Consider the following 24,488-nt stretch of genomic DNA (forward strand, 5'->3'; position numbering starts at 1 on the left):
TATCCTTATTGGAGTTGACCAGAGTTTGATGGATGTTAAATATTTATGAGGATTCACCATATCCAATTTCTGGACAATAACTCACAGTAAGATTTGGTTATGGCCAAGCATGATACAGGATAAACATCAATCCAATAAGTCTCAAAGAAGTTGAAGTCAACTCGTATCTATCATATTAATCGCAACCCATGCCATTTTTATTATACAGTAAAACCCCTGGTATTTAGCACCTATGGGGATTGATAGGTGCCAGGTCAATGTATTAGCCAGTTGCTTGAATTCTGGACAAGAATTTTACTGTACCTTATATCACATGTAAAAACACTGAATTTGTTATATTTCTCAAAAATTATTTTGTGATTATTTTGAAGCTATTTTGTGATCTTGCAATGCCATCTCTATCCAAAAAGGATTTTTGTACCTTTTAATCTAACCCACAAACTAAATAATATTAAACCACCACTTACCTGGTGATAATCGCTAAGTGAGGGGGACTCATACAGGCTCCCATAAACAGTACCACATTCTCATGTCGAGTTTGTCTGTATGCCATCACTTCCCTTTTGAAAAGTTTTAGATGGTCCTCGTTGTCCCTTTCAATATCAATCAAACGGATTGCGACCTCCCCGTGCCAACGGCCATGATAGACTTTGCCAAAGCATCCTTTGCCTATGAGTTCTCCAATTTCTAGTTGCTCAAACGGGATATCCCATTCCTGGAGGAATATGCTGGTCTGACTTGCTTTCCGTGGAAAATTCCGTGCAGACAATAATGACAGATTCATTTCCTCAAAATCGTCTTCTGAACCATCTGACTTATAAGCATCTTCATTCTATGAAAACACAATTTTCAATCAACCAATTAACTTTCAATGCATGATATGTTCTCAAGAGAATTTAAAGTAATAGTGAACAATCTTCAATAGACACAATCAGTCTTCAAGATTAATGCCAAATTCTCCCCAAACCATTTTAGGTATTTCCAAGATGTTCTACACATTGACAGAAGTTTTACAATTCAATTTGAAATATGCTTTTTACCTTTTAACACGGTACATATCAATTTATCCCTCTTGATGGGCAAAAGAGATTCAATGAGTTAAATGGTCTGCTCCTGTTCCTTTTCTCCCACAACCAGATTCTCCTGATTCTGTGAACACACTTCGAATTGACTTCCAGGGAGAGATCACTTTTCTGACCTCACGAAACAAGAGCAGGGAAAGGCATGCCACAGAAAAATGTCCTCCTATGACCTGCCCATTTGTTAGGAGGACTGGTCAAGGTAAATGGAAAGATTTATCCTTGTTCCTTGGCATGTGTTCTGCACCGGACAAACATGGTCCAGAGGAAGATTAAAAAATAAGAACAAATCATTTAATTCCTTGAGCTTGTTCTGCCAATTAATGTAACTTTAGTCAATTCCACATTTAGTTACCAAAAAAAATCTTCAAACTATGATTTAAAATTAACAATTTATCGTCATTTATTGGAGAATTTCAAATTACTGATGTAATCAACATCACTCATGAAAACCTCTCAAAATAACCTCTAACGCTGCATCTTGGTACATGTGACTATAAACTTGAACTAATTTTTGGGTGACACTTTCCAATTCTTGGCTTCCTAACAACATACAGTTTGAGTGCATATTTGTTGGCAGTTTGCTAAAGCAATAATCCACCATGCAACAAATATCATGTGTTGTTTTAAACACGTATTTCACAGTGATTACGTTAGTTATCATTTAACTGGAAATCTGGAGATGGCTAGAGTTGTGTCTTAATTTAATGAAGGTAAGGATAAGCTAGGACGCTACAGACCAGCAAGCTTAACATCAGTTGCGGGTAAATTACAGAGTGACAGGATCTACTCTTCCATTTGGAAAGTCAAGCAGTGATTAGTCCTTTGGCTTTGTGCATGGGAAATCATGCTTCATTTTGAAGAGATGACCAAATATATTGATGAGGGTGGGGGCAGAAGATGTTGTCTACATGGGGTTTAGCAATGCCTTTGACAGAGTCCTGCACGGTAGGATGGTACGGAAGATCCAGGATGAGCAGGCCACTTGGATACAGAGATACAGAATGAGCTTGACAGATTGGATGCAGATGGGATGTTTCCAATGATGGGAAAATCCAGAACCCGGGGCCATGGTTTGAGGATAATAGGCAAACCATTTAGGACAAGGAGAATTTCTTTACCCAGAGGGTGGTGAATCTGTGGAATTCATTGCCACAGAGGGCAGTAGAGGTAGGTTCATTAAATATATTTAAGAGGGAATTAGATATATTTCTTCAGTATAAGGGTATTAAAGGTTACGGAGAGAAGGCGGGGACGGGGTACTGAACTTTAAGATCAGCCATGATCTCGTTGAATGGCGGAGCAGGCTCGAAGGGTCGAATGACCTACTCCTGCTCCTATCTTCTATGTTTCTATGTAGGAGGCAGAGGGTGGTGGAGGAGGGTTGTTACTCAGATTGGAGGCCTTTGACCAGTTTTATGATGTGTGGATTGGTGCTGGGTTCACTGGCGTTTGTTGTCTATATTAATGACTTGGAGGACAATGAGGTTTGGATGGTTAGTAAATTGAAGGATAACACCAAAATGGGAGTCATCGTAGATGGTAGTTACCTAAAATTACAACAGGATCTTTCTTTTTAAAATATTTTTTATAGAGTAATAAGAAAACATATACATACAATAATCTAATGAAATGCCGACATACATAACATATATAAATTTTAAAAAGAAAACATTGCCGTAATTCTTAACTTAATCTTATCCAAAACATGAAATTTAGAATTGGGTTGAATTAACAGTTGACACATTCTTCATAATATCAAAGATAATATTGAAAAGAGAAAGAAAAGAAAATAAAAAGATAATCCCCCAATAAGGGGGAGAGTAAAAAAAAACCCCAAAAAAACAAATTAAAATCTGAGACAAAAATATACTTTCTTTTAAAGGTAAGTTATAAATAAAATTCCCTAATAAAAAGAAAGAGAATTAATTCTTCTTAGATATTCACTTTTATCTTCCGTAATATAATCAAAGTTTACAATTTTCAATTTAACTCACATTTATCTAAATGTACTGGGAGAGTGAGCCCATGGAAGTGGTGAAGAAGGCATTTGGCACGCCCGGCTTCATTGGTCAGGGCATTAAGTGCAAAAGCAGGGACGTTATGTTACAATTATACAAGATGTTGGTGAGACTGCACTTGGAGTATTGGGTGGAGTTTTGGTCACCCACCCAGAGGAATGCTATCATCAAATTGTAAAGGGTGCAGAAAAGATGACGAGAATGTTACCAGGACTTTAATGATAAGCAGAGGCTGGAGAGGCTGTGGCTTTTCTTTCTGGAGCAGAAAAGGCTAAGGATGCCAGAGAGGTTTATAAAATCTTGAGGGGCATAAATATAATAAAATAATAGGCTTTATTTTGTTCCAGGATAGGGGAATTTAAAACTAAAGGGCATAGATTTAAGGTGAGAGGGGAAAGACTTGAAAGGAATCAGAGGAGCACCTTCTTCACATAGAGGGCAGTGGATATATGGAATGAGCTGCTGGAGAAAGAACCAATTGTAACATTTGAATGACATTTAGACAAGTACATGGATAGGAAAGGTTCAGATGGATATGTGCCGAACGTAGATAAATGAGACAAGCTTGGTTGGCATGGACATTGGGCTGCAGAGCTTATGTTCTATCACACTAATCTACTTGTGCAGTGCACATTACATTCTACATTACATTCTACATTACAATTTTTGCAGTATTTGCTTTTACCAATAATCCCGACAACTATATAGTACCATACAACAAGGAAATGCCAGAATCTACTTGGTGAAGGATGGGTGACTAGAGGCCCTTTGCAAGGTCAACAAATATGGCAACACTCAGAAGATATCACACACTCTGTGCTCTGCATTCTCCTTTCAATATCAATCAAATGATCACCACCTTTAAGGGGTTTCATGTGGCTCAGCTCTCATGCGGCGGGCTACTGGCGACTCAAGGCGAGGAACCCACAGAGGCTGTGGACTGCTGGAGACTGCTGTCCGGAGACTCGCACTGAGCTTATGACTGCTGGAGATAGGCTCAAAACTGGCTGAAGCAATACCAGTTATCGGAACCGGGGTGCCGAAGACACTGAAGGTTGCCTGGCCATGTCAGAGATTCAGATCTGGAGCACGGGTTGCCAATGGTTTGGACTGGACTCTGTGAAGTTGTGGTAGCTGCAGAGGTGATGGAGACGAATCTACGGACTCTGAGGGGACTCTCATTTGCTTCTTTTTCCTCGAGCTGAAAGAGGCGTTTAGGCAATTTCTGCCGATGGTCAATCTGTCTGACTTACACCATGCAAAAGCAGATTTCATGTAATATGACACTGTTTTATTACAGTGATAATAAATTGAATCTTGAAATAAGAAACCAAACTAAGACTAAATTGGAAAATAGTATAGGTAACATCACCAATACTCAGGAACATTATTGGAAGGAGAAATGATGATCGCTTTGAACTTAACTGACAATGCATTATTAACACATTGAAAACAATGATCTAACTGAAAGCCTCCTCAGAAATGCTGGCAGAGTCTGGAAGTAAACAAAACTGATGAAGGAATCACATGATGCCTTGAAATGCAAAGGTAAAATTTTGCCAGTCATTAATATCCTAACGTATGTACTGCATACTTCACTCATTATTTTAAAACATTCAGGCTACTCCGATGTAATTAATTAATCATCAGCTGTCAGCATGAGATGTTAAGTCTTCATGAATTTCAAGTAGCTGATGTGAAATCTCCTGGAATCATCTTTTTCTGCAATGACCTTCAACTGCAGTGAGAAGGTTTTGATGATTTCTATTCTTGATAGATTAACAGTGCAATTTAGAATTATGGGAATATTCCTCCTGGGTGTTGCTTTTGTGAAATGTTCCTATTTCATATCTCGTATGTTTATAAGACAGAGAGAGGTCTCTCAGCCAATCAGGCCCTCGTTTACTGTTAGGGGAAGAATTCATTTTACCCCATTCTCATCATTTTCTGATACTCCTGAAACTATTCTCTTTCACACATGCCTATCAATTGCTCTTTAATTTGTTTTACTGCTTATTGACACTAAGGGATAAACCCAAATGCAAATTCTAAATGGACAGTGCCTGTGGTCAGAATTGAACCCAGGTCCCTGGAGCTGTGATGGTGCTGGAATGCAAGAGGGTAGAAATTCTTTGGTACCTGGAGAGTTGTGTAAAATTAAGTCTCCCTATGTGCTAGAAGGGCTGCATTATTGCTGTATTTTCTCCATTGAAAATGTTAGAGATGATAGTGTCATACTTCAGTGCATCAGATATATGATTCAAAGACCTCCTGTGTAACAGCTAGAACCATATACCTGGCAGAACTTGTTCTCACCCTCAATAACTTCTCTTTTGATTCATCCCACTTTCTCCAAGTCGAAGGGGTAGCCATGGGTACCCACATGGGCCCAGCTATGCCTGTTTTTTTATTGGCTATGTGGAGCAATCCATTCTACAAGCTTACACTGGCAAGGCTGCTCAACTTTTCCTACACTACATTAATGACTTTGTTGTTGTCTCATATACCCATGGTGGGCTTGACTACTTTATCTACTTTGCTGCCTTGCACTGCAATCACATTATACACAGGCATCTTTCCTCTACACACATGATGTAAACCATACAGGGAAAAATGGGTAGATTATGAGTGTAGGTCAAGAGAATTGTGAACATGCAAAAGAAAGACTGAGATGGGAGCAACAGAGTTCACAGGATTGTCCATGTGATAGAATATTTGTAGATATATTTGGGATAAATTGGTAAAATTAGAGTAGGTTACATACATAAACACACTTTAAAATAGATCTTATTTAAAATTTTGAAGAATTCATATTCAGTGAATTTACAGAAACTATGGAGAATGCTGTGCATATTTCACAAGTAGGTGCTAATTGAAATGACATAATTAAAGCAACAAGCAGGAGACTTTGGCTGTTAAAAGTTCTTTGTAAGGGTTTTGACAGAGTGCACAGAAAGGTCACTCCTGGGTTTTTGTTTACCTAAAAACAGTAGCTTGACCAAGAAGACTAACTCCTATTCTTTGTTGGAGAAGGTCAGGGGTTTTGAAAGTGAGAGAGTCACATGGGTTTTCTGGCAGTTGGAGAGAGAGAGAGGGAGACTGAGCAGACAGCTGAACCAAGCAGGAGAAGCTTGTTGGAACTGAAACAGGAAAGCTCCAGAGTGGCGGATGGCTGGAAGTGCTATCTGTTTGATGTTTCTCTTGGAATAAGTGGAACAGAAAGGAACTCTGAGGTAGCCTGAAGAAAGTAATTATCATCTGGAGAACCCTGATGGGGCAAGTTTCATCAGCAAGACACTGAGATGACTAATGGTGGTACCTCAGTTGTAGAAATCCTGGAACAACAAATCTCTCTCTGCAAACCCTACGAGAACCTTCCTGAGCGGTAAATATTTACCTTTCGAGCACCAAAGCCTGGTGAACTTTATAATGTTAAATTCTGTGCACAGTATAAGAATTGCCTGCAACCAGAGAACTTGGAAGAAGGAGAAGTGAGATTAAACTGTGAACCAAAGAACTTTTCTTACATTTACTCACACATTACATACACATGCTCTTAGAATTAGAAGGGGGTTAAGTTGGGTTTAGTTAAGTTAATAGAGATAAGTTAAAGTTTGATTCTGTGTTTCATGTCTTGGTGAATGCCTATTGCTGCTGGGTTTTGGGGTCCTTTGGGCTCGTAACATTCAGGGCTGCAAATTTGTACAGGATCATGAAGATTTCATTGAGGCGGAGGTAGTGAAGGAGTTGGTATTATTGGTTGTTTGTGAGTTCTGGGGTTATACTCTGGCTAGAGGTTGCTAACGACTGTGTCTCAGATGTTTTGGGATACTGGGGAGGGAAGGGGGATTGCTGAGGATCCCAAAGGAGTGTAAAGGTTAAAACATCAACTCAAATTGAATTAACCAGAAGGACCTCAGAGTCTGTGACTTGTTTATTCTTTGGCCACCAAGCAGGACATATGTTTTGAAGGCCTGCTTATGTATGAGTGCATCATGTGTGCTATACAATGCAAAAGGGGTTGAAGGGGATATTGCACATGTATCCAGTGTAGCGTGAATAAAAGCTCTCATAGCTGGAGGGAGAACAAATGCTTTTATTAGCTTATAACTAAGGGTAGGGTCTCACAGTCGTCTTCAGAAGGGTTTTAGGTTTAGGCAGTAAACCAGGGTATTGAGTGAGCAGATGAGGGTGAAGCCAGGAGGTGGGGCCAGCCATCAGCACAACACACTACCAGTGAATCCCAGTTCACTGCATCCAGTTACCTTTCTCTGCTATGTACTGGATACATGAAGGGCCCTGAACCATAGTCACAGCCATTGTGATCCATATAGTAAACCTATTTATTTTCATAGAATAATATTTGAGACTTTTCGCTGAAATTCAACTGAGTTTGAATTGACATAATGAAATAAAACATATTCTGAACCCATCCTTCACTCAGAGACTGATAATATTTGTGATCCATTTCAGTTGATACTTCATACTGTGCCACAAATAAGCTTGATTCGGTCAAAACAGTTTATCTGGTGAACCGAGCAATACTTTTGCTCATTAATAACAAATGCAAATAAGTCATTAACTTATTGGAAAGGATATTGAGGAGCAAATCTGTGAGAAACTTCCAGAGAAAGTAATCGTGGAGGGGGCTTCAACCATCCAGGTACAGAATGAGATAGATTATAACGTAAATGCCATACGGAGCACAGGGTGGCAGCAATAAAAAGATGAAAGGTTGTTTTTAAGATTAAAGATTGGATATTGTACAGTGGAATTTCCTTGGTGCCAATACAGGACAAATCCTTTTCTTCATAACTAAATGTTTTGGATTTCTAATAGGGCTTCTTAAATGAGGTAGAAGAACAAAGATATCCAGGGGCATGCTTTTAGGGCAGGTTGATAAGTGGTTAAAAGTGCTTATATAATCACTGATATAGTGATAACTGTTGTATTGTGTTTATATCTAGGTACCACACTGCGGATGCTTGAGATTTAATGAGGGATGATGGAGATTAATTATGTGGAAACATCGGCGAAGTTGAGTGTGAACTCTCAGAACAGAGGAAGTTGCGAGGAAAGACAGAGGTAATTAGGACCTTGAGAGGGTCGGATAAATTTCGATTCTTAAATTTTACTTACAGCAGGGTAGACCCCAATTCTAGCCATTTAAGTCTGTGCTGCACAATTACACATAAATTAATCGACAGCCTGTTACATTTTGGAGGGTGGAAGGAAATCGGAACATCCAAGGAAAACCCACTGGGAGAATAGGCAAACACCTTATAGTCAGTACCAGATTCGAACCCAGGTTGCTGGCCCTGTCATAGCATCACGCTAACCACTACACTAGGCCATGCTGCCCAGTATAAAGTATAGAGAGGATAGATAAAGAAGTTGTTCCCTTTGATCTAGTGGTCAGGAATTAATGGATGCAAATCTAGGTGTTCAGCAAAAGAAATTAAGGATATTTTTTATACAGAGCAAGTGATCAGTGTTTGAAATGCACTCTTGAAATAGGTGTGGCAGCAAATTCAACTGTAAAGAGCTGGAAATAGTTGAAATGGAAAGCTTTTTCAGAGGACTTAGTGATAGATTGCTTTTACTACAAGCTAGTAGAGTCTCACAGAGCAAACAGAGCCCTTTTGTGTAAGAACCATTCTGTGATCTTGCATATGTAGCACTGTCCTTATTTTAAGGCCATGGAAACGGATTTACTTAATTAATGTTGTGTACTCATTTTCTTGTCATCATCTCAGTAAATGATATACTTGCAAAATAAAACTTAGTCCCATTTTATGGAACGTTGATTCTAAGCTGCCTGAAGGTGGGGAAGCAATGATTTTGACAAACTAATTTAAAGCACATTAAATCAGTATGAGTATTATAACTCAGAACAAATTTGCAACTACAAAAGAAGATTTTTTCAAAAAACAAACCTCAAATGAGTTACTGGTTGCAACTAACACCTGCAGATACTGAAAGTCTGACAAAAAGACAAAAAATCCTTTGCTGGTCAGGCAGCATCAGTGGGCAAGAAACAGATGCAACATTCCAGGTTAAGGAACTGGAAAAGTAATGGGACAAGCAGGTTTTAAGTTGCAGAGAGGGTAAGGTTGGAGTGGACCGCAGTGAAATTATGCAGGCTAAAGTTGACAAGGTAGCCAGTTGAGGAAAATAATGATTTGGAGACCAACTAAAACCAAGCTACAGCCACATCTGTTAAAATAAAAGGGTGTTCATCAGTAATTGTTAATCTAAATTGTAAGTACCAAAGTTTTTATTTTGTTAATACTAAAGATTTGCAATTCTTTGACCTGATGCTGGGGCATTATTGGAGCAGATCTAGAAGCCAAAGAGATGCTAGATTCTTGCTACCATGGAGAGTATTCCGACTGGCGGCATCAGTGTCTGGTATGGAGGTGCCAGTGCACAGGACAGGAAAACACTCCAGAGTTGTGATTTTGGCCAGTACCATTCGGACATTAGTTTTTACTCCATGAATTACATCTACAAGAGGTGGCATTTAAGAAAGCAGCCACTCTGCTTCCATTAGAAAGGAAGTACAGGAGCCTGAAGACGAACACCTATCAGTACAAAAACAGCTTCTTCCCATCAGATTTCTGAATGAACACTACCTTACTTTCTCTTCCTTTGCACTAATTTATTTACTTTTAAAATGTAATTTATTTGCCGCAAAGCAACAAATTTCGTGACTTGTTCAGGACAATACATTCTGATTCTGATTGGAGGTGGGACAGAAAATTAATGTGATAAGCTATTGTGGGCTAAGTGGGCTTTTTTCTGAAGCAGTCACTCAATGTGAGTTAGTTCTCTCCACTGTAGAGGAATTTGTATCATGAAGATTATTTTAACCAACCTATTGCCTGAGATGGAGATGTAGAGATGTCAAAAGAGCAAAAGAAAGCTTTAGACAATCCCATGGTGCTCATTGTTAGTCTTGTATCTGGAGCATGGTTGAGATGGTTAGCTGAAGGTTAACTGAGGCAAAAAGGTATTTATGGATTATTGAAGATAATAAAAATTAAAAACTAAACCCTCTTCTTGAGTTAGAATACAGGCTGTAAGTAGCAAAAAAAATCAGCAAAATCTATTTAAACTTTTGATGCCAGAGACAAGGAAATAATGAAGAAATGTGTTGCCAGTAGCTGAGAGGTTATAAAAGACAAAAAGTAGCCAGGAATCTATTTGTAAGCAATTCCAAGGGATGAAGGTAAAACATGTTTTTAATCGTGTTGAGCGGGTGTCGAATTAATTAACAGTTGTGGTAAAAACTGTGTCGATATTCAAGATTACTTGGGCAGATGGGTAAAGGAAGAGTCATTGAAAAATTTGGGTTTGAGTCAAAGCGCAGCAAGAAATTTGCCTGGAATAAATTCTTCCTGCAATTAACTGTGAAGTGAGACAGGAAATGATGCACTTCTTTCATGATAACAGTTCATTTCACTCTTCTTTCTGTATGCGTTGACGTATGCAGAAGTATGATGGCAGCTCTCCCGTATCTCATTCAGGTGTAATTTTCCACAAGTCTCCAACTGCAAGTACTATCCAGCTAGGGGATGGAAAGGGAGCATCATGTTTTTTTTTCCCCACTAGTATCCAGAATCTGTGTGGCTCACAGGAACATGCATAGTTCACAGGATTAATTGCATTTTTTTTCCCCTTTTCAGTGAACTGAGGAAAGAATATGTACTTCAGAATAGATTAGGTACATTGCTTTTTAATTCCTCAGAAGACTTTCAATTTGACTTTCTGTCTGAAAATTTGGAATGGCCTGCACTCTGCCAAAGCCTTTAGCCTACCATTGTACCATTTGGCCAAACTATGACTATTGCAGATGCAGTAGAGAGTATTGCACATGATAAAGTGGACTGAAATGGTGTGGTAATTCTTCTGAGTTGATAATGCAAAACAAGTGGTTTTGGAACATTCTGTATACTTATTCTAGATTTTAGCTTGAATCCTGTTTTGCCAACTTTAAAGGAATAGAATATATGGTGCTTTGGAAGAAAAGTATTTCCAGTCATAACATGCTTCCTGTTTTGTACATGCTGCCCATATTGTACTCAAACCCAAGACGATTATGAAGCTAAGTTCAGTCGCAGCCATCATTTGGAAGCATACTTTGGCTTGTCAACACATTAGAAGCATCATGTATCAACACCAAGATGAGTTAACTAGCTTATTTAACACAGACAAAAGATTAAATGATCTCCCTGGATATTTGCGGATTGATCCTGCTCTTTATTATTTATTCATAAAGCTACAAAGGAAATAGGGTCAGCACAACTTATAAGCATTCTATTGAACCAAGGCAGGACATTTTTATCAAACAGCAAAACTTAATGTTCTCATCATTATTGTAAAAACTGTTGAGCCTTGATTTCCCCATGTTTTTTACAGCCACTGTTAAAAGAAGCAAGTTACTGCAAGTTACAATAAAGCTGATGAGAAAATCAAGGCTTAGCTTGCTCAGTTTTTTCGGAGGAAGGACACTTATTCTCAAATTAAGTCTCTTGATAAATTTAGTATCTGCCTTCATTTCTATTACTGCTTAAATTTCATGAAGATATTTGCTGCAAGAATATTGTGAAATTTACTGAATTACTCTTTACTTACCTCTGAAGTGGGCTCATTCACTTCCACTCGGAGTGTTGGATTTCCTCCACTAGAGAAAAAAACAATCATAGTTTAGCATAGCCTAACCATTCAAACAGAGGGCACGCACATTTAAAAAAAAACCAAAAATTCCCCAGGAGTGCTTCAGGCATGTTAATTAATATCTCGTGTTTATCTCAGTTAATTCTGAGATTTTTTTATGCAACCTATTGACTGAACTGTGGTGCCACCCAATAAATTGCACGTCTGGGTTGGGTTTTGTTGGTTCCAACTCAGTTATTGCAAAGCAGGTGTTGCTGATTAATGATGAGCCCCAGAAGGTGAGAGGGTTGGCACTGCCCTCTGACCACTTCTCCCACAAAACACATCTGAACAACATCTACGATTCTGTCATCATACCACAGAAACTTCATGTGTTCAATGGACATGGAAATGAGCACAATAAATGTGAATAAAATGAACTGGCAATTCCTGAGAAATATTTGGAATACAGGAAATTTTAGAATATAGGATTACCATTGAAAGGAAAATAATAAGAAAAAATTTTAAAACGTATCCTTCTAACCACCCTGACAAAAGCATATTCTGGAATCTTTGTCAACAAAAATAAAACAATTCTCAAATAAATCATAATGGTTAAAATGGCTCAAAATTGCTGCAAATACTTCAGTTTTACCTCTTAGCTTGTCGTTTTGTCTATTACATACTTAACATTGCATCCTGTGGATGGTGCTAAATTACCAATACAAGTCCTGCAACATAATTCACTTTCTCACATCTAATGACAATAGTCGGCAGTTGTGTAGATCACTGGTTCCACAAGCAGGCAAACAGAACCTCATGGGGAATCAATATATTGACTACGTAGTCAAGACTCACTGTAGACTGCTCTGTTTGGCTCACATTTAATTGACCTTATGTGGGGAAAATGTAAAAGAGGGTGAAATTTCAAAGTGCAGATGAAAACACTTAATAGACCACACAAGTGGCTTGGACCCAAACCAGAGAGGATAACTGCAGTCTCTCTCTCTCCCCACCGCCCCCTGCTCCCCCCCCCCCCACATTGATTTAATCTACTGGGATTGTTGCTTGAAGAGGGCTTGCAAATTTGTTGAAGACTCCTACCACCCTGCATAGAGCATCTTTCAGCTGCTCTTATCGGGGAAGAGATATAGGAGTGTCAGAGCCACCACCACGGCCAGTGAGACTTCTGAACAACTGAATAAACTGCTCAAACCCTCCGAGAATTTATTAAACAATATTTATTTATTTTAGGCATCATTTTCTCTATGTGTATTATGTCTGGGGGTGCATTTGCATGTTTTTGCATTGAGGACCAGAGAATGCTGTTTCGACGGGTTATACTTGGACAATCGAATGATAATAAACTTGAACTTGAAAATCAACTTTATATACACTGAGCAGGCTTTGGGATATTGCAACTTGGTTCTCTGCTTTCAAGTATGAATCTGGATTATAAGCATAAAATTCACTGCCATGCAATGTTAAACAATAGGCAATTTTGAAATTATATAGCACAAGTAAGTGCTGCTGAGCACCATGAGTCTGAACGCAGGAGCAAGCTTTCAGTGGATGGTAATGCCCTACTTCTGCTGGTTAAAGGACCTGACCCCATCAGAATGGTTGTCAAGCAGACCATGAGATGATGTCTCTAATCATTCTTTCTTCATTTGAGCTTTCAAAGATGGCCATCCTTGTCTGAGGTGTCCACTTCTGAAAGCACAATGGACGACGCCTGTCTCCACTATTCACCAGTCATCACTCAAAGACAAATCTGCACCCAAGCAGCCCGAATACACAAGGTTTTCCATTGAGAGATGTGGAAGCACAAAAACTGCAGATGCTGGAATCCTGTGCAATCAATGAGAAGTTGGAAGAATTTAACAGGTCAACCTAAAAAAAGGACTAGGCTGAGAATATTCAGTGTCCATTACTCTCTGTGAATGCTTCCTGATCTGCTGAGTTCCTCCAGTTTCACACCTTAAGATGGGACATTAGGTGGCCCAGTTTATACCACTCTTGTGGCGTTGAACCTGCTTGAATGTTTGATTGTAGATTCTATAGGTGTGTGTGCTAAGTGTGTGACTGGCTGCATCAAGGTCTGGTATGATGACACGAATACTCCCGAGTGCAAAGCCATCCAAAAAGCCCAGGACATCACAGGCAAAACCCTCTCCACCATTGAGAATATCTACAGGGAACACTGCTCTCGGAGATCATCAAGGATTTACACCACCCAGCACATGCTCTGTTCTCACTGTTACCATCAGGAAAAAGGTAAAGGTGCCACAAGACTCACATCAGCTGGTTCAGGAACAGCTGCTACCCCTCCACCATCAGACTCCTCAACAACAAACTCAATCAGAGTAAGGTCTCTTACTTTTGTATTTTATTGATTTTTTAAAATTCTCTCTGTATTGCACTCAGCTTCTTTACATTTTCTTATCTGTTTACAGTTCTTTATTTGTACGTTATGTACAGTTTTTTGTACTACCAATCGTGGTAATTCTGCCTCGCCCACGGAAAAATGAATCTCAGGGTTATATGTGATGTCATGTATATTCTCTGACAATAAATCTGAAAGATCATTCATGGGCCAGGAGTTCACAACTCTAATGTAATGGATTCATTATTAAATTGTGCAATTCTACTCCTTTACAGTCTTAAACAAAAATAGCGTGGGACCAATGTAGTGCAGCTTTAAAACACATTTTCACATTCAACTTATTTCATAAATATGTTAATTAAAGGCTGTGGTTTTTATTTTTCTCACTCGCTCCAAGAAAAGTCTTTTATGTTATTGGATGCTCATCATCGATGACATTGCAGATGCTGGACACATCTTTTGAACTAACACCCACCATCATCTGATGGTAAAAGGGGAAGTCCACACACAAAGATCACATTCAAATGGCGCACAACCAATAAAATCTTGGCTTTTTACTATCATTACTGATTATGATAATCACTAAAAATGATCCTTGTAGCAACTGTGTTGCAGTGCGAAATGAAGAATGAGAAAATGATCAGACGTAGTCGAGTTGAAGTTCAATAAATGTCATTACTCAGTCACCTGCAGCTTTTTAAAGCCCCACGTGTTCTAAATTACTTCATCGCATTGTGACATCATGATGTCACTCTGAACCTCCCGAGCTGGTTCAATTAAATCTTTGGTGAGCCACAACATGCACCCCTCACCCCCCAGAACCGGGGATAGGAGGCTAAACCTCTGATGCTATTACTGTCCATTGCTCTTAGCTGGTCATACATGTCTTTGCATCAGGGGACATGCCCGAACTCCTGTAGGTCGCGACAGAGTAAACACAGATGCTGCAGGTGTCAAATATATCATCCAAATATATGAAAGTCCATGTCACACCCCACTGCGTCCATTAGTCACTGGAATGTTTGTGTAGTCTCAAAAATTTGAAGAGGCCGAACGGTGTTATGATAGCAGTCTTGGGCACATCCTCCTGGTTTACAGGTGATAACCACGCACCAAGCCAATTTTAGAAAATATCCTGGCCTCATGAAAATTAGCTGTAAAATCCTGTATATGGGGCACAGGGTAGCAGTCTGCAGTGGTAGGATCGTTGAGACACCTGTAATCCATGCAGGGTCTCCAGCCTCCTGTGGCCTTGGGCACCATATGTAGCAGGGAGGCCCACGGGCTAGTAGACCTGCGTATGATTCCAAGTTCCTCTATTTTGTGGAACTCTTGTTTTGCAAGCCCCAATTTGGCAGGCGTTGGGCTCAGGTACGTAGAGGAGGTCCTTGGGTGAGAATGTGGTGTGTGACATTATGCTTGGGTGTAGTAGTGGAGAACTAGGGAGAGACAATGTCCAGAAACTCCGCAAGAAGTTTGGTGAATTTGTTGTCGAGAACTCCACGGCGTCTAGTTTGCCGATGATACCAAAGTTGTTGGCAGAATCACAAACAGCACTGAGGAAGTGTACAGGAGGGAGATAGATCAGCTCGTTGAGTCATGTCATGACAACAACCTTGTGCTCAACGTCAGCAAAACCAAGGAGAGGATTGCGGACTTCAAAAGGAAGTCAGGGCAACATGACCCACTCCTCCTCATCAGGAGTAGAGAGGGTCAAGAACTTTACATTCCTGGGTGTAAACATCTCTGAGGCTCTATCCTGGAGCCTCCACGTTGATGCAATCACAAAGAAGGCTCACCAGCGCCTATACTTTGAGACGTCTGAGGAGATTATGTACATCACTGAAAAATCTCAAACTTCTACAGATGTACCGTGGAGAGCATTCTGGCTGGTTGCATCTCAGGACAAGAATAAACTCCAGAGGGTCGTTAACTCAGCCTGTGACAGGCACCAGACTTCACTTCGAGAACATCTACATGAGGTGGTGTTTAAAAAAAACAGCCTCTATCCTCAAAGACCCCCTCTTCACTCTGCTATCATTGGGAAAAGGGTATAGGAGCCTAAAGACAAGCACTCAACAGCTCAAGGTCTTCTTCCCCATTGTCATCAGATCCTAAATAAACAATGAACCTTACTTTTCATGCACTATTATTTTTTTAATTTATAGTGATGTCATAAAATGGATAGAATATGTTTGCATTATGATGGTGCCACAAAACACTGAATTTCATGCCTTATTCATGACAATACATTCTGATTCTGCTGTTCTTTGATAGTCGAGGACCAGTGGTCCTTTCATACCCCTTCCTGCGCATTTAACAATTATTCTTCTGGGTGATTAATGGTGGAATGTACGTAATGGGTGCTTGAGGAGGATGACGTATCTGACAATCCGAGATTGTGCACGAGCACAGCTGAGAACCTTCTATAAATTGTCCTGCAAACTAAAACGAGTTCAAATAAAATTGTGCCCTTGTACGGATGAGGAGCTGAGGACATTCAATTATATGAAATGCCAACGGAGTGAAATTCTGATGGGCTGGGAGGTCACACAAGCAGCTCATTGTGATGGCTACTAAATTTCCAGGTCAGCTGCTTTGTTTACAGCAGAACTCCGACTTCCGCAGAAAAATTGGTGAAAACAACAGCAACATGATACAGGATGAAAATCCCAATAAAAACGGAGGTTTAAAAGAAATTCCACAGATTCCCTATTGAAGGCCCCTTTGAAGCAGGCTGCACATCTATCTACAAGAACAAACATGAAGCAATTATGCAATTGTTTTCAAGTTCAAAGACAAAGTGCTTTAAAGAGCACTTGATTTCTAATGATCTTATAATTGATACAAGTTCTCCTTTGATGCAGTTGTTGCTTTTACTAAATTATTATTATTATACTACATATTTTCTAGAAGGGTAGAAAACAATTCCCTGTGAGTTGATGAGGTAAAATAAAACTTTCATGGTCTCTGAAAGAATCAGAGCCACAGTAGATCACTTGCCTCGACTAAAAATTCACAAGGAATTTAAATGTTAACAATTCATAATTCAGCTGGTATCTGAAGTGCCAGTTCATGAAGTCGACAAAGGCAGTGAAGTCAAACCATAATCATGGCTTTTATTAGCAGAAACTAATGGTACAATAATGAAAGACAATGGGTTCATACACAGTTATACCCAAGGGGAGTGTCTTTAATGGTAGAGATAATACACGGCCAATGTCAGTAAAGCAGGACTAGGCAAGTGGAAGACTGACAGCTCAGCATTGATTCACCACAGTATCTCAAGCCTCCGACAAAACTGAGTGTTGGTAAAGGGTCTTCAGTTTGAAATTGCTTCTTTTCCCACAGCTACTGCTGGTGTGTTTCATGCATCTTCTGCTTTTATTTGAGATTTCCAGATCTTCAGATTTTTTAACAAAAATCTTAAATGTCAAACACTACACAAAAATCAATAGATTCCAGAGATATTTTTCCATATCTTTTAGTCTTCAGTGGCTGGGTTGAATTTTTCTAACTATGCTGAGTCGGTTGGACAGCAAGAAAACTCAGGAAAATGTTCAATTACATTCAGAAATACCACAATAGGTTAATTGCAAATAACAAGGATGAAAAATAGTACATTATGCCATCCTAGAAGGTGTAAAAATAATTGCAAAAATAAAATGTAAAAATAATCATAAATAATTACATTTTTATTCTTTTTTGGGGATCTGAAAGCCATTGGCAAGGCCAACATTTATTGCCCCTCCTGAAATGCCCTTGAGGAACTGGTGGGAGACTGATCTTTGAAACCACTGGTTGAGGTACTCACTCAATGCTGTTGAGTCGGGAAGAGAAATTCATGATTTCGACTCGATGATAAAAAGTCAGCATTATATTTTTAAGTCGGACGAGTGTGCAACTTGGAAGCGAACCAGCATATTTGGTGATACCATCTGCCTGCTGCCCTTGTCCTTCATAGGGTTGGAAGGTGATGCCAGCGTAGCTTAGCTGAATATCTGCAATACACACACTGCCACTAGCCACTGGAGGGAATACATGACTGATTTACATCCGATAACTACCTTGGAACATAGAATAGAAATCTACAACAGTGTAGTGCCAACCTAATGACCTACTTTATCAACTGCCTAGAATTTCCCTACTGCATAACCCTCCATTTTTCTCAGATCCATATTCTTTTCTAATAGTCTATTAAAATATCCTATTGTCCCTGCCTCCACGTCCATTGCTAGTTGCACATTCTATCTATCCACCCATCACTCTGTGAGAATCTTGCCTCTTAAAATCCCATCTCCCACCCACTCCCCCTGCCCCTGTACATAGTCCCAAGCACCTTAAAACTATGCCTTCTGATGTTAGCCTTTTCAGCCCTGGGAAAAATTCTCTGGCCATCCACATGATCAATGTCTCTCATCATCTTGTACACTTCTATCAGGTCAACCCCTCCTCCTCCACTGCTCCAAGAAGAAAATATAATTCACTCAACCTATCTTCATAAGGCATGCTCTCCAGTCTGGGCAACATCCTTGTAAATATCCTCTGCACTCTCCCTATAGCATCCACATCCATCCTCTGAGGTGACCTGTATCTGAGCACAATATTCCAGGGGAGTCTAACCACGACCTTTTATTAACATTGATTTTTGCCTTAAATTTGACCTACCAAAATGAACCACTTCACACTTTTCTGGTTTATACTCCATCTGCCACTTCTCAGCCCAGGTCTACATCCTATCAATGTCCTTTTGCAACTGGTTATTCCTCCAGATTATCTTCAACACCACCCACTTTCATGTAATCCACAAATTTACTAACCCATTCCTCCAATTCCTCATCCAGGTCATTCATAAAAATCACAAAGAGGCGGGGTCCCAGGACAGGTCCCTGTGGAACCCCACTGATCACAGACCTCCACGGAGAATATAAACTCAGCCTTCTCTGGGCAAGCCAAATCTGTATCCCTAAAGTAAGGCCTCCTAGGATTCCTTCCTTTGTGATGCATGACTTCAAACTTTGGCATGTTAATTTCAGTATTTCTAGGACTCATTGGTGCCACACCTGGTCAAATGCTGCCTTGACTTCGGGGGAATTTATTCTCATTTCAGCAACTGAACTCAATACTATGGATCATGCTGTAACTAAGGGTGTGATGAGTTCCAGAGCTAAGCGGCTCTGGCAAAAAGCCAAAGATGACCATCAACGAGCAAGTTGTTTGGGGAAAGAGCCATTTGCATAGGCGTATCTAGGGTATGGCAACCAGGGCATGTGCCCTGGGCACCACTTGAAGGAGGGTGCTACTGTCCTCCTCTCACCAATCCTAGCCATGGCCATTCATCACACCCACCCCCCCACCCCCCCACCCCCTCCCCCCCCCCACAATCACCAAAGGCTTTAAATATATGGAAAATATACCTATGTGCTATTCATTATGTATGCATTAATTAACCCATTACTATGTAGCCCATAACTTTGTGACCTTATTTTATATTCTTAAACAATTACTTTTACATTTTACTCTGTATTGCTAGGGAAGCTTAAGTATCCTGTTAGGCAAGTTATTTTGTTTACTATGGATGACAAGTTACTTTTTATCTGGTCTGTATCTATGTAACCAAAAGGATGGTACCAGGACACGTAATATGGACCCCCAATAACCACTGATAAGAGAATGCAGTAAAAGATAAGCATGGCAAGACAGTAAAAACATGTAGTTTGAGACCGGATAAGAAACAACTAAGAGATAATAGTGGCAAGTTAAAGAACTGACATATAGCTTAAGATAAGGAGACTGACGGACTGTCCTGAATCAATACACGGACAAGATAGGAGAATGATGGATTGTACAAGCAAGGTTAGAACTTGAACATAAAAAGAGGGTGCTCCCTGTGTCCAGCAGAGAGTTAGGGATTTATTCTCTGATTGTCTCAGCCTTTACTTATAAAGGTTTTACTTCTTGAAGAATTCTCTGTGTTGCCTGGCTCGTTATCGGACATCAACAAACCACAGCAAATACACACGAATTGTTGTATGTGAAAGAAGATGAAACTGGTTCATATTTCAACAGATCAGTAAAAGATCAAACCTACTGGTAATTTATATTAGAACTTATATTTTTAAATATTACACAACATGTGAAATTTACAAGATATGTTGGGTGGCACGGTTGGGGTTCGAATTCTGCACTGTCTGTAAGGAGTAGTGGCAAGGATTTGAGTGTACTTCACCAAATAAAGCATGTTTATTCATATAATGATGTTCAGAGTCCAATAATCTGGGAAGGGGTGTTGACTGAGAAATGTGCTTCTAACAACCAAGAACCACTCCTTGCAGGAAATCACTAATGTTCTTACTTGGTACAGGACCAATGATAGGAAATACTTTATATATAAAAAAAATTGTGTTGAATAATGCCATCTGAGTGGGGGAAATAGAAGATGATACAGCCAAGAACTGCACCAGTACCATTTGTTTAATATAGCCACTAATATTTTCATTTGTAGCAAGTCTCTAATTTATAGATACATTAACAAAGTCAGTTGATGGATCATAATCATTTATACGGAAAACACAGGTCAGGAAAAGAGAAAAAACCGATGCAGAAAATAATTTCCGATGATAACTGGTACGACCCAGCCGCAGAGTTCATCAAAGTGACTGGATTGCTGTCATACCACATGGAGCTGACCACTGCCATACAGTGCATCCCTTCCTCCCTCCTGTGACGCAGGGTTGGCAGAACGAAAAGGCAAGGGACAGGTTGTGGAGAAGAGGTGGTGAGGACAGGTAGGGAAGGCGAAGAGGATGGAGCAGCGGCGGCGAGGGATGGTTGCGGGGTGAAATCATTAAGTTTTAACAGGGGGTGCAATTTCAGGGCTACTGCCCAGAGATTTGCCACTGGCCATTTGACAACACTGTTGAAGGCCCCTATTATCACTGAGCTGATAAGTTGTTTGAAGAGCTTGGATGGATTTTCTACTGCATTTTGTGAACATGGTCTTAGCTGGGAAAGTTATTTCTTCTAACTTGGGGTGGCATTAGTTGAGAGAAGACGATGTGTGGTCGTATGGAGGAAGTCTCTTGCCCGTGTTTAATACATTGTAAAAGACAACACTGATTACCTTCACGGTGATGTTCTTATTGTTTAGTCCTGCTGGTGGTACAGGTTAAACTCGGGGATTGTGATGAATTAGGAGAAAGGAGTTGAGCATGTTGCTGTCTTTGAAGTCTGAGACAACATGGTTAGCGCTACGCTACTGAGGTGCCAACGACCCTGGTTCGAATCTGGCGCTGTCTGTAAGGAGTTTGTACATTCTTTCTCTGCCTGCTTGGGTTTCCTCCCACCATTCAAAAAGGTGTGGGATTGTAAATTAATTTGGGTGTAATTGGGTGGCATTACTCTGCTCCATGACAGATCTCTCTGTTTGGACAGATATTTGTGAGGAGGTCTCTGAATGGTCATTTGTGCTGGGAGTGGCTTTGTCATGTCTAAAATTTCTGCCTTGGTCAGCATCAGGTTGTCCATATAGTTTTGTTCAAACAGGGCAACTAAATAGCTTGCTAAAGCATGTCGGAAGGCATTTATGATTCAACCCCACTGGTTGGTTTGTTCAAACAAAATGTTTGGCCTGTGGGTTCAACTTCCTGTTTATGTCCGTAATCACACTCCCTTTTTATTAAGGGGCACTCCCTATAGAGTAGATAGCCCTAGTATGAGGATAAGTGAAAATAGTCCAGGAAAAGTTTCATTTTAAACCCACTCACATTGGAAAGCATTCAGTTCATACTTGGAGCCTTTATTATAGTGGCCAGGAGAGAATGGACATTTATCATGTAAAAGATCACTTGAAGTAATGCACCTTCTCTTTCACTCTTTAGTCAAATTCAACATGCTATTCTGTATTTCATAGATTATCCAGTATTCTGCACAACTTATACCATAGGATACACTGCAAATGTCGACTAGTTCGCTAATAACAAAACTTCTTACATGGGGTCAGAGTTGACAGGATGAAGAATAACTTGAGGCGTTCGACTTTGTGTCTCGGGGGTGACATCTAGGAACAAGATATTAGGTCATAAAACAAAAAATTACCAGTAGCAATTAGAAGGTTATGACAAATTCTACATTAAGAATACCAACTCCCTGAAGGGTCTCAAAGAAAGCACATGACACATATCAAAGGGAACACCTCAAATACAAAGTATAAATTTATTCATGTGCCTTAGTCAAATATTTATCAAAGGATCTTAGCTGCAATATATTAGTCATAAACACATGGTTTCATTCATTAAAGAATTCCAAATGTCAATTATTAATAGCAAAAATTACCATTTTAAATGCAAAGACTATGACAGCTGTTACATCATACCCATTAAAAGTGCAAGCTTAACATTAGGGTTTGAAAAGGAAATGGTAATAAATTATAGATCACTTGCCTGGAAAAATGAACTGTTGCTTGTACTTGAAATAATGAGAAGCTTGCAACAGAGAAAAGGCAGAACTGTAAGCAAAGCGATCAAACCCAAATGAAACACAGACATAAAGCATTCCCATACCTTTATATTCTAGTCACTGATTGTATTATTGAGTAACCATATATTACAAGGAACACTGGATTATAAGCTAAACAACTGATAAAAATGCAAACTGCATTTTATGGGTGGCATCGTCGGGGCTGATAGGCAGCAGTTCACTTTGGATTCGATGGCCATCAGTCTTCACACCTCGAAGTTTCAAACATCTGCAAGTGCCTTACAGAGTCTGAGGCATGCTGGAGATCAAATGCCAGCACAAAAGGGCTTGCAAATGAACCAAAAAGGCAAAGCAGTAACTTCCTGGAGAAGGATAGGATGCAGCTTCATGTCTGGGAGGACTGGGATGAAGTGGCGACCTCATACATTCGGACTACGTAATTGTGAAGATAGGTTCAGGTAAATCTTTCACTTGTTATTATTTTGATATATTTCAATGTTTACAATTATGTTTTTTTAAAAACTTTTATTGTTTTGTTGAGAGCTTTTACATATCTCAAAACAATTACAAATATTTAAAAATCATCAAAACCTACTCAAAACAATAAGCTGTCAAAGGCCATCAGAGCTCTCCAGAGAGACACATTGAGGCCCAATTTCAGCTTGGAGCCCACTCCATCGTTGGGCCCTGTGGAGTGTCAAAGACCTGCCAAGTACATTGTACCATAAAAAGTATGAGTGAGAATAGATCGCAGAGTAAATCCTGGTTCAAGATTTTCCTGTCCTTGTACCTCTGCTATAACTTGTACAGAGCTTTATATTATGAGTTCTACAAAAATGAGAAATTACACCCTTTTCAGAATTTAGATTAACAACCTGCATCCATAATAATGGTGCTGAGCAATTAATAAAGGTTTATATAGTCTGTCAAACTTACTCTGCCATTCAACAAGATTACATCTGCCATTTGACCATCTCCATATACCCCACGTCATTTCAATTCTTTTGTTAACAATAATCAGATTTTTAACTCCCAGGTGTTGCACCTACTGACATTTGTCAATTCCAAATTTCCTCTGTACCATACATGTATAAATGTTTCCCGACTTCATTCCAGAAATAGTTGGATGCAAGCATTGGTCAAACCCTCTGGTCCAACACTCCCCAACCAGCACCACTAGCCTCCCTCTATCTATTGCATTAGTTGTCCATTTAGATCTTGAAAACTTTGACCATTACACTTATATTTCAGGGTTGTCAGTCAATCCTTGGAATCATGGTATCAATGTGGTAACCCTGCACAGTACTTTCTGCTATTCTGCCAGAGGTTTGATTTTCAGAAATGCTCAAGACACTCCTGATGTAGAAAATGAAAATGAATTTAATGTCAAAGTTAATGTAAGAAGAGTATTATATCATTAGTTTTGAGAAATGCCCAATTACAATTATTCAAATTACAAAATAAAATTATAAATGCTGAAAACATGAAGAAAAGGAAGAAAAGATTTGAAATAAAATGAATGTCAAATGGTAAGAAAAAGGCAAATAATTACAAAGCACAAGTTAAAGGCAAAATATGTAAATGATGGAAATAGGAAGGGAAATAAAAGGTATCTCCGGGTCTGGACAGTAATTTTGATTGCATGGTCATGTTTTAAATTCATTAGGGCTAACCTGGACTCCAGCTAGTTTGAAGATTGCCTGAAGGGTTTGGAAGGAAGTTTTCAGATTTATTTTCTCTCTTCAATGGCCAGTATTTAACCTTTTATACATACCTCCTCACAAACTACCTAATTTTTGGATAACTTGGTAGGTTCACAAGGAACTGTAGATGGATGGGAGAGCCTGGATAGATTGAGTCATTTTA

General features: G+C 39.5%; 1 protein-coding gene across 1 annotated transcript in view; it reads right to left on the minus strand.

Moving 5' to 3' along the window:
- Positions 1 to 24,488, minus strand: part of ksr2 (kinase suppressor of ras 2) — a 402,678-nt gene that overhangs the window by 96,065 nt on the left and 282,125 nt on the right. Inside the window, exons 12-15 of the mRNA XM_069933137.1 lie at positions 22,586 to 22,627; positions 22,137 to 22,203; positions 11,738 to 11,786; positions 468 to 832 (exon numbers count right to left, since the gene is read on the minus strand). Coding sequence (XP_069789238.1) covers positions 468 to 832; positions 11,738 to 11,786; positions 22,137 to 22,203; positions 22,586 to 22,627 — 523 coding nt within the window. The remainder of the gene's footprint in view (positions 1 to 467; positions 833 to 11,737; positions 11,787 to 22,136; positions 22,204 to 22,585; positions 22,628 to 24,488) is intronic.

This window comes from Narcine bancroftii, chromosome 4, assembly GCF_036971445.1.
Source record: "Narcine bancroftii isolate sNarBan1 chromosome 4, sNarBan1.hap1, whole genome shotgun sequence".
Taxonomy (NCBI): domain Eukaryota; kingdom Metazoa; phylum Chordata; class Chondrichthyes; order Torpediniformes; family Narcinidae; genus Narcine; species Narcine bancroftii.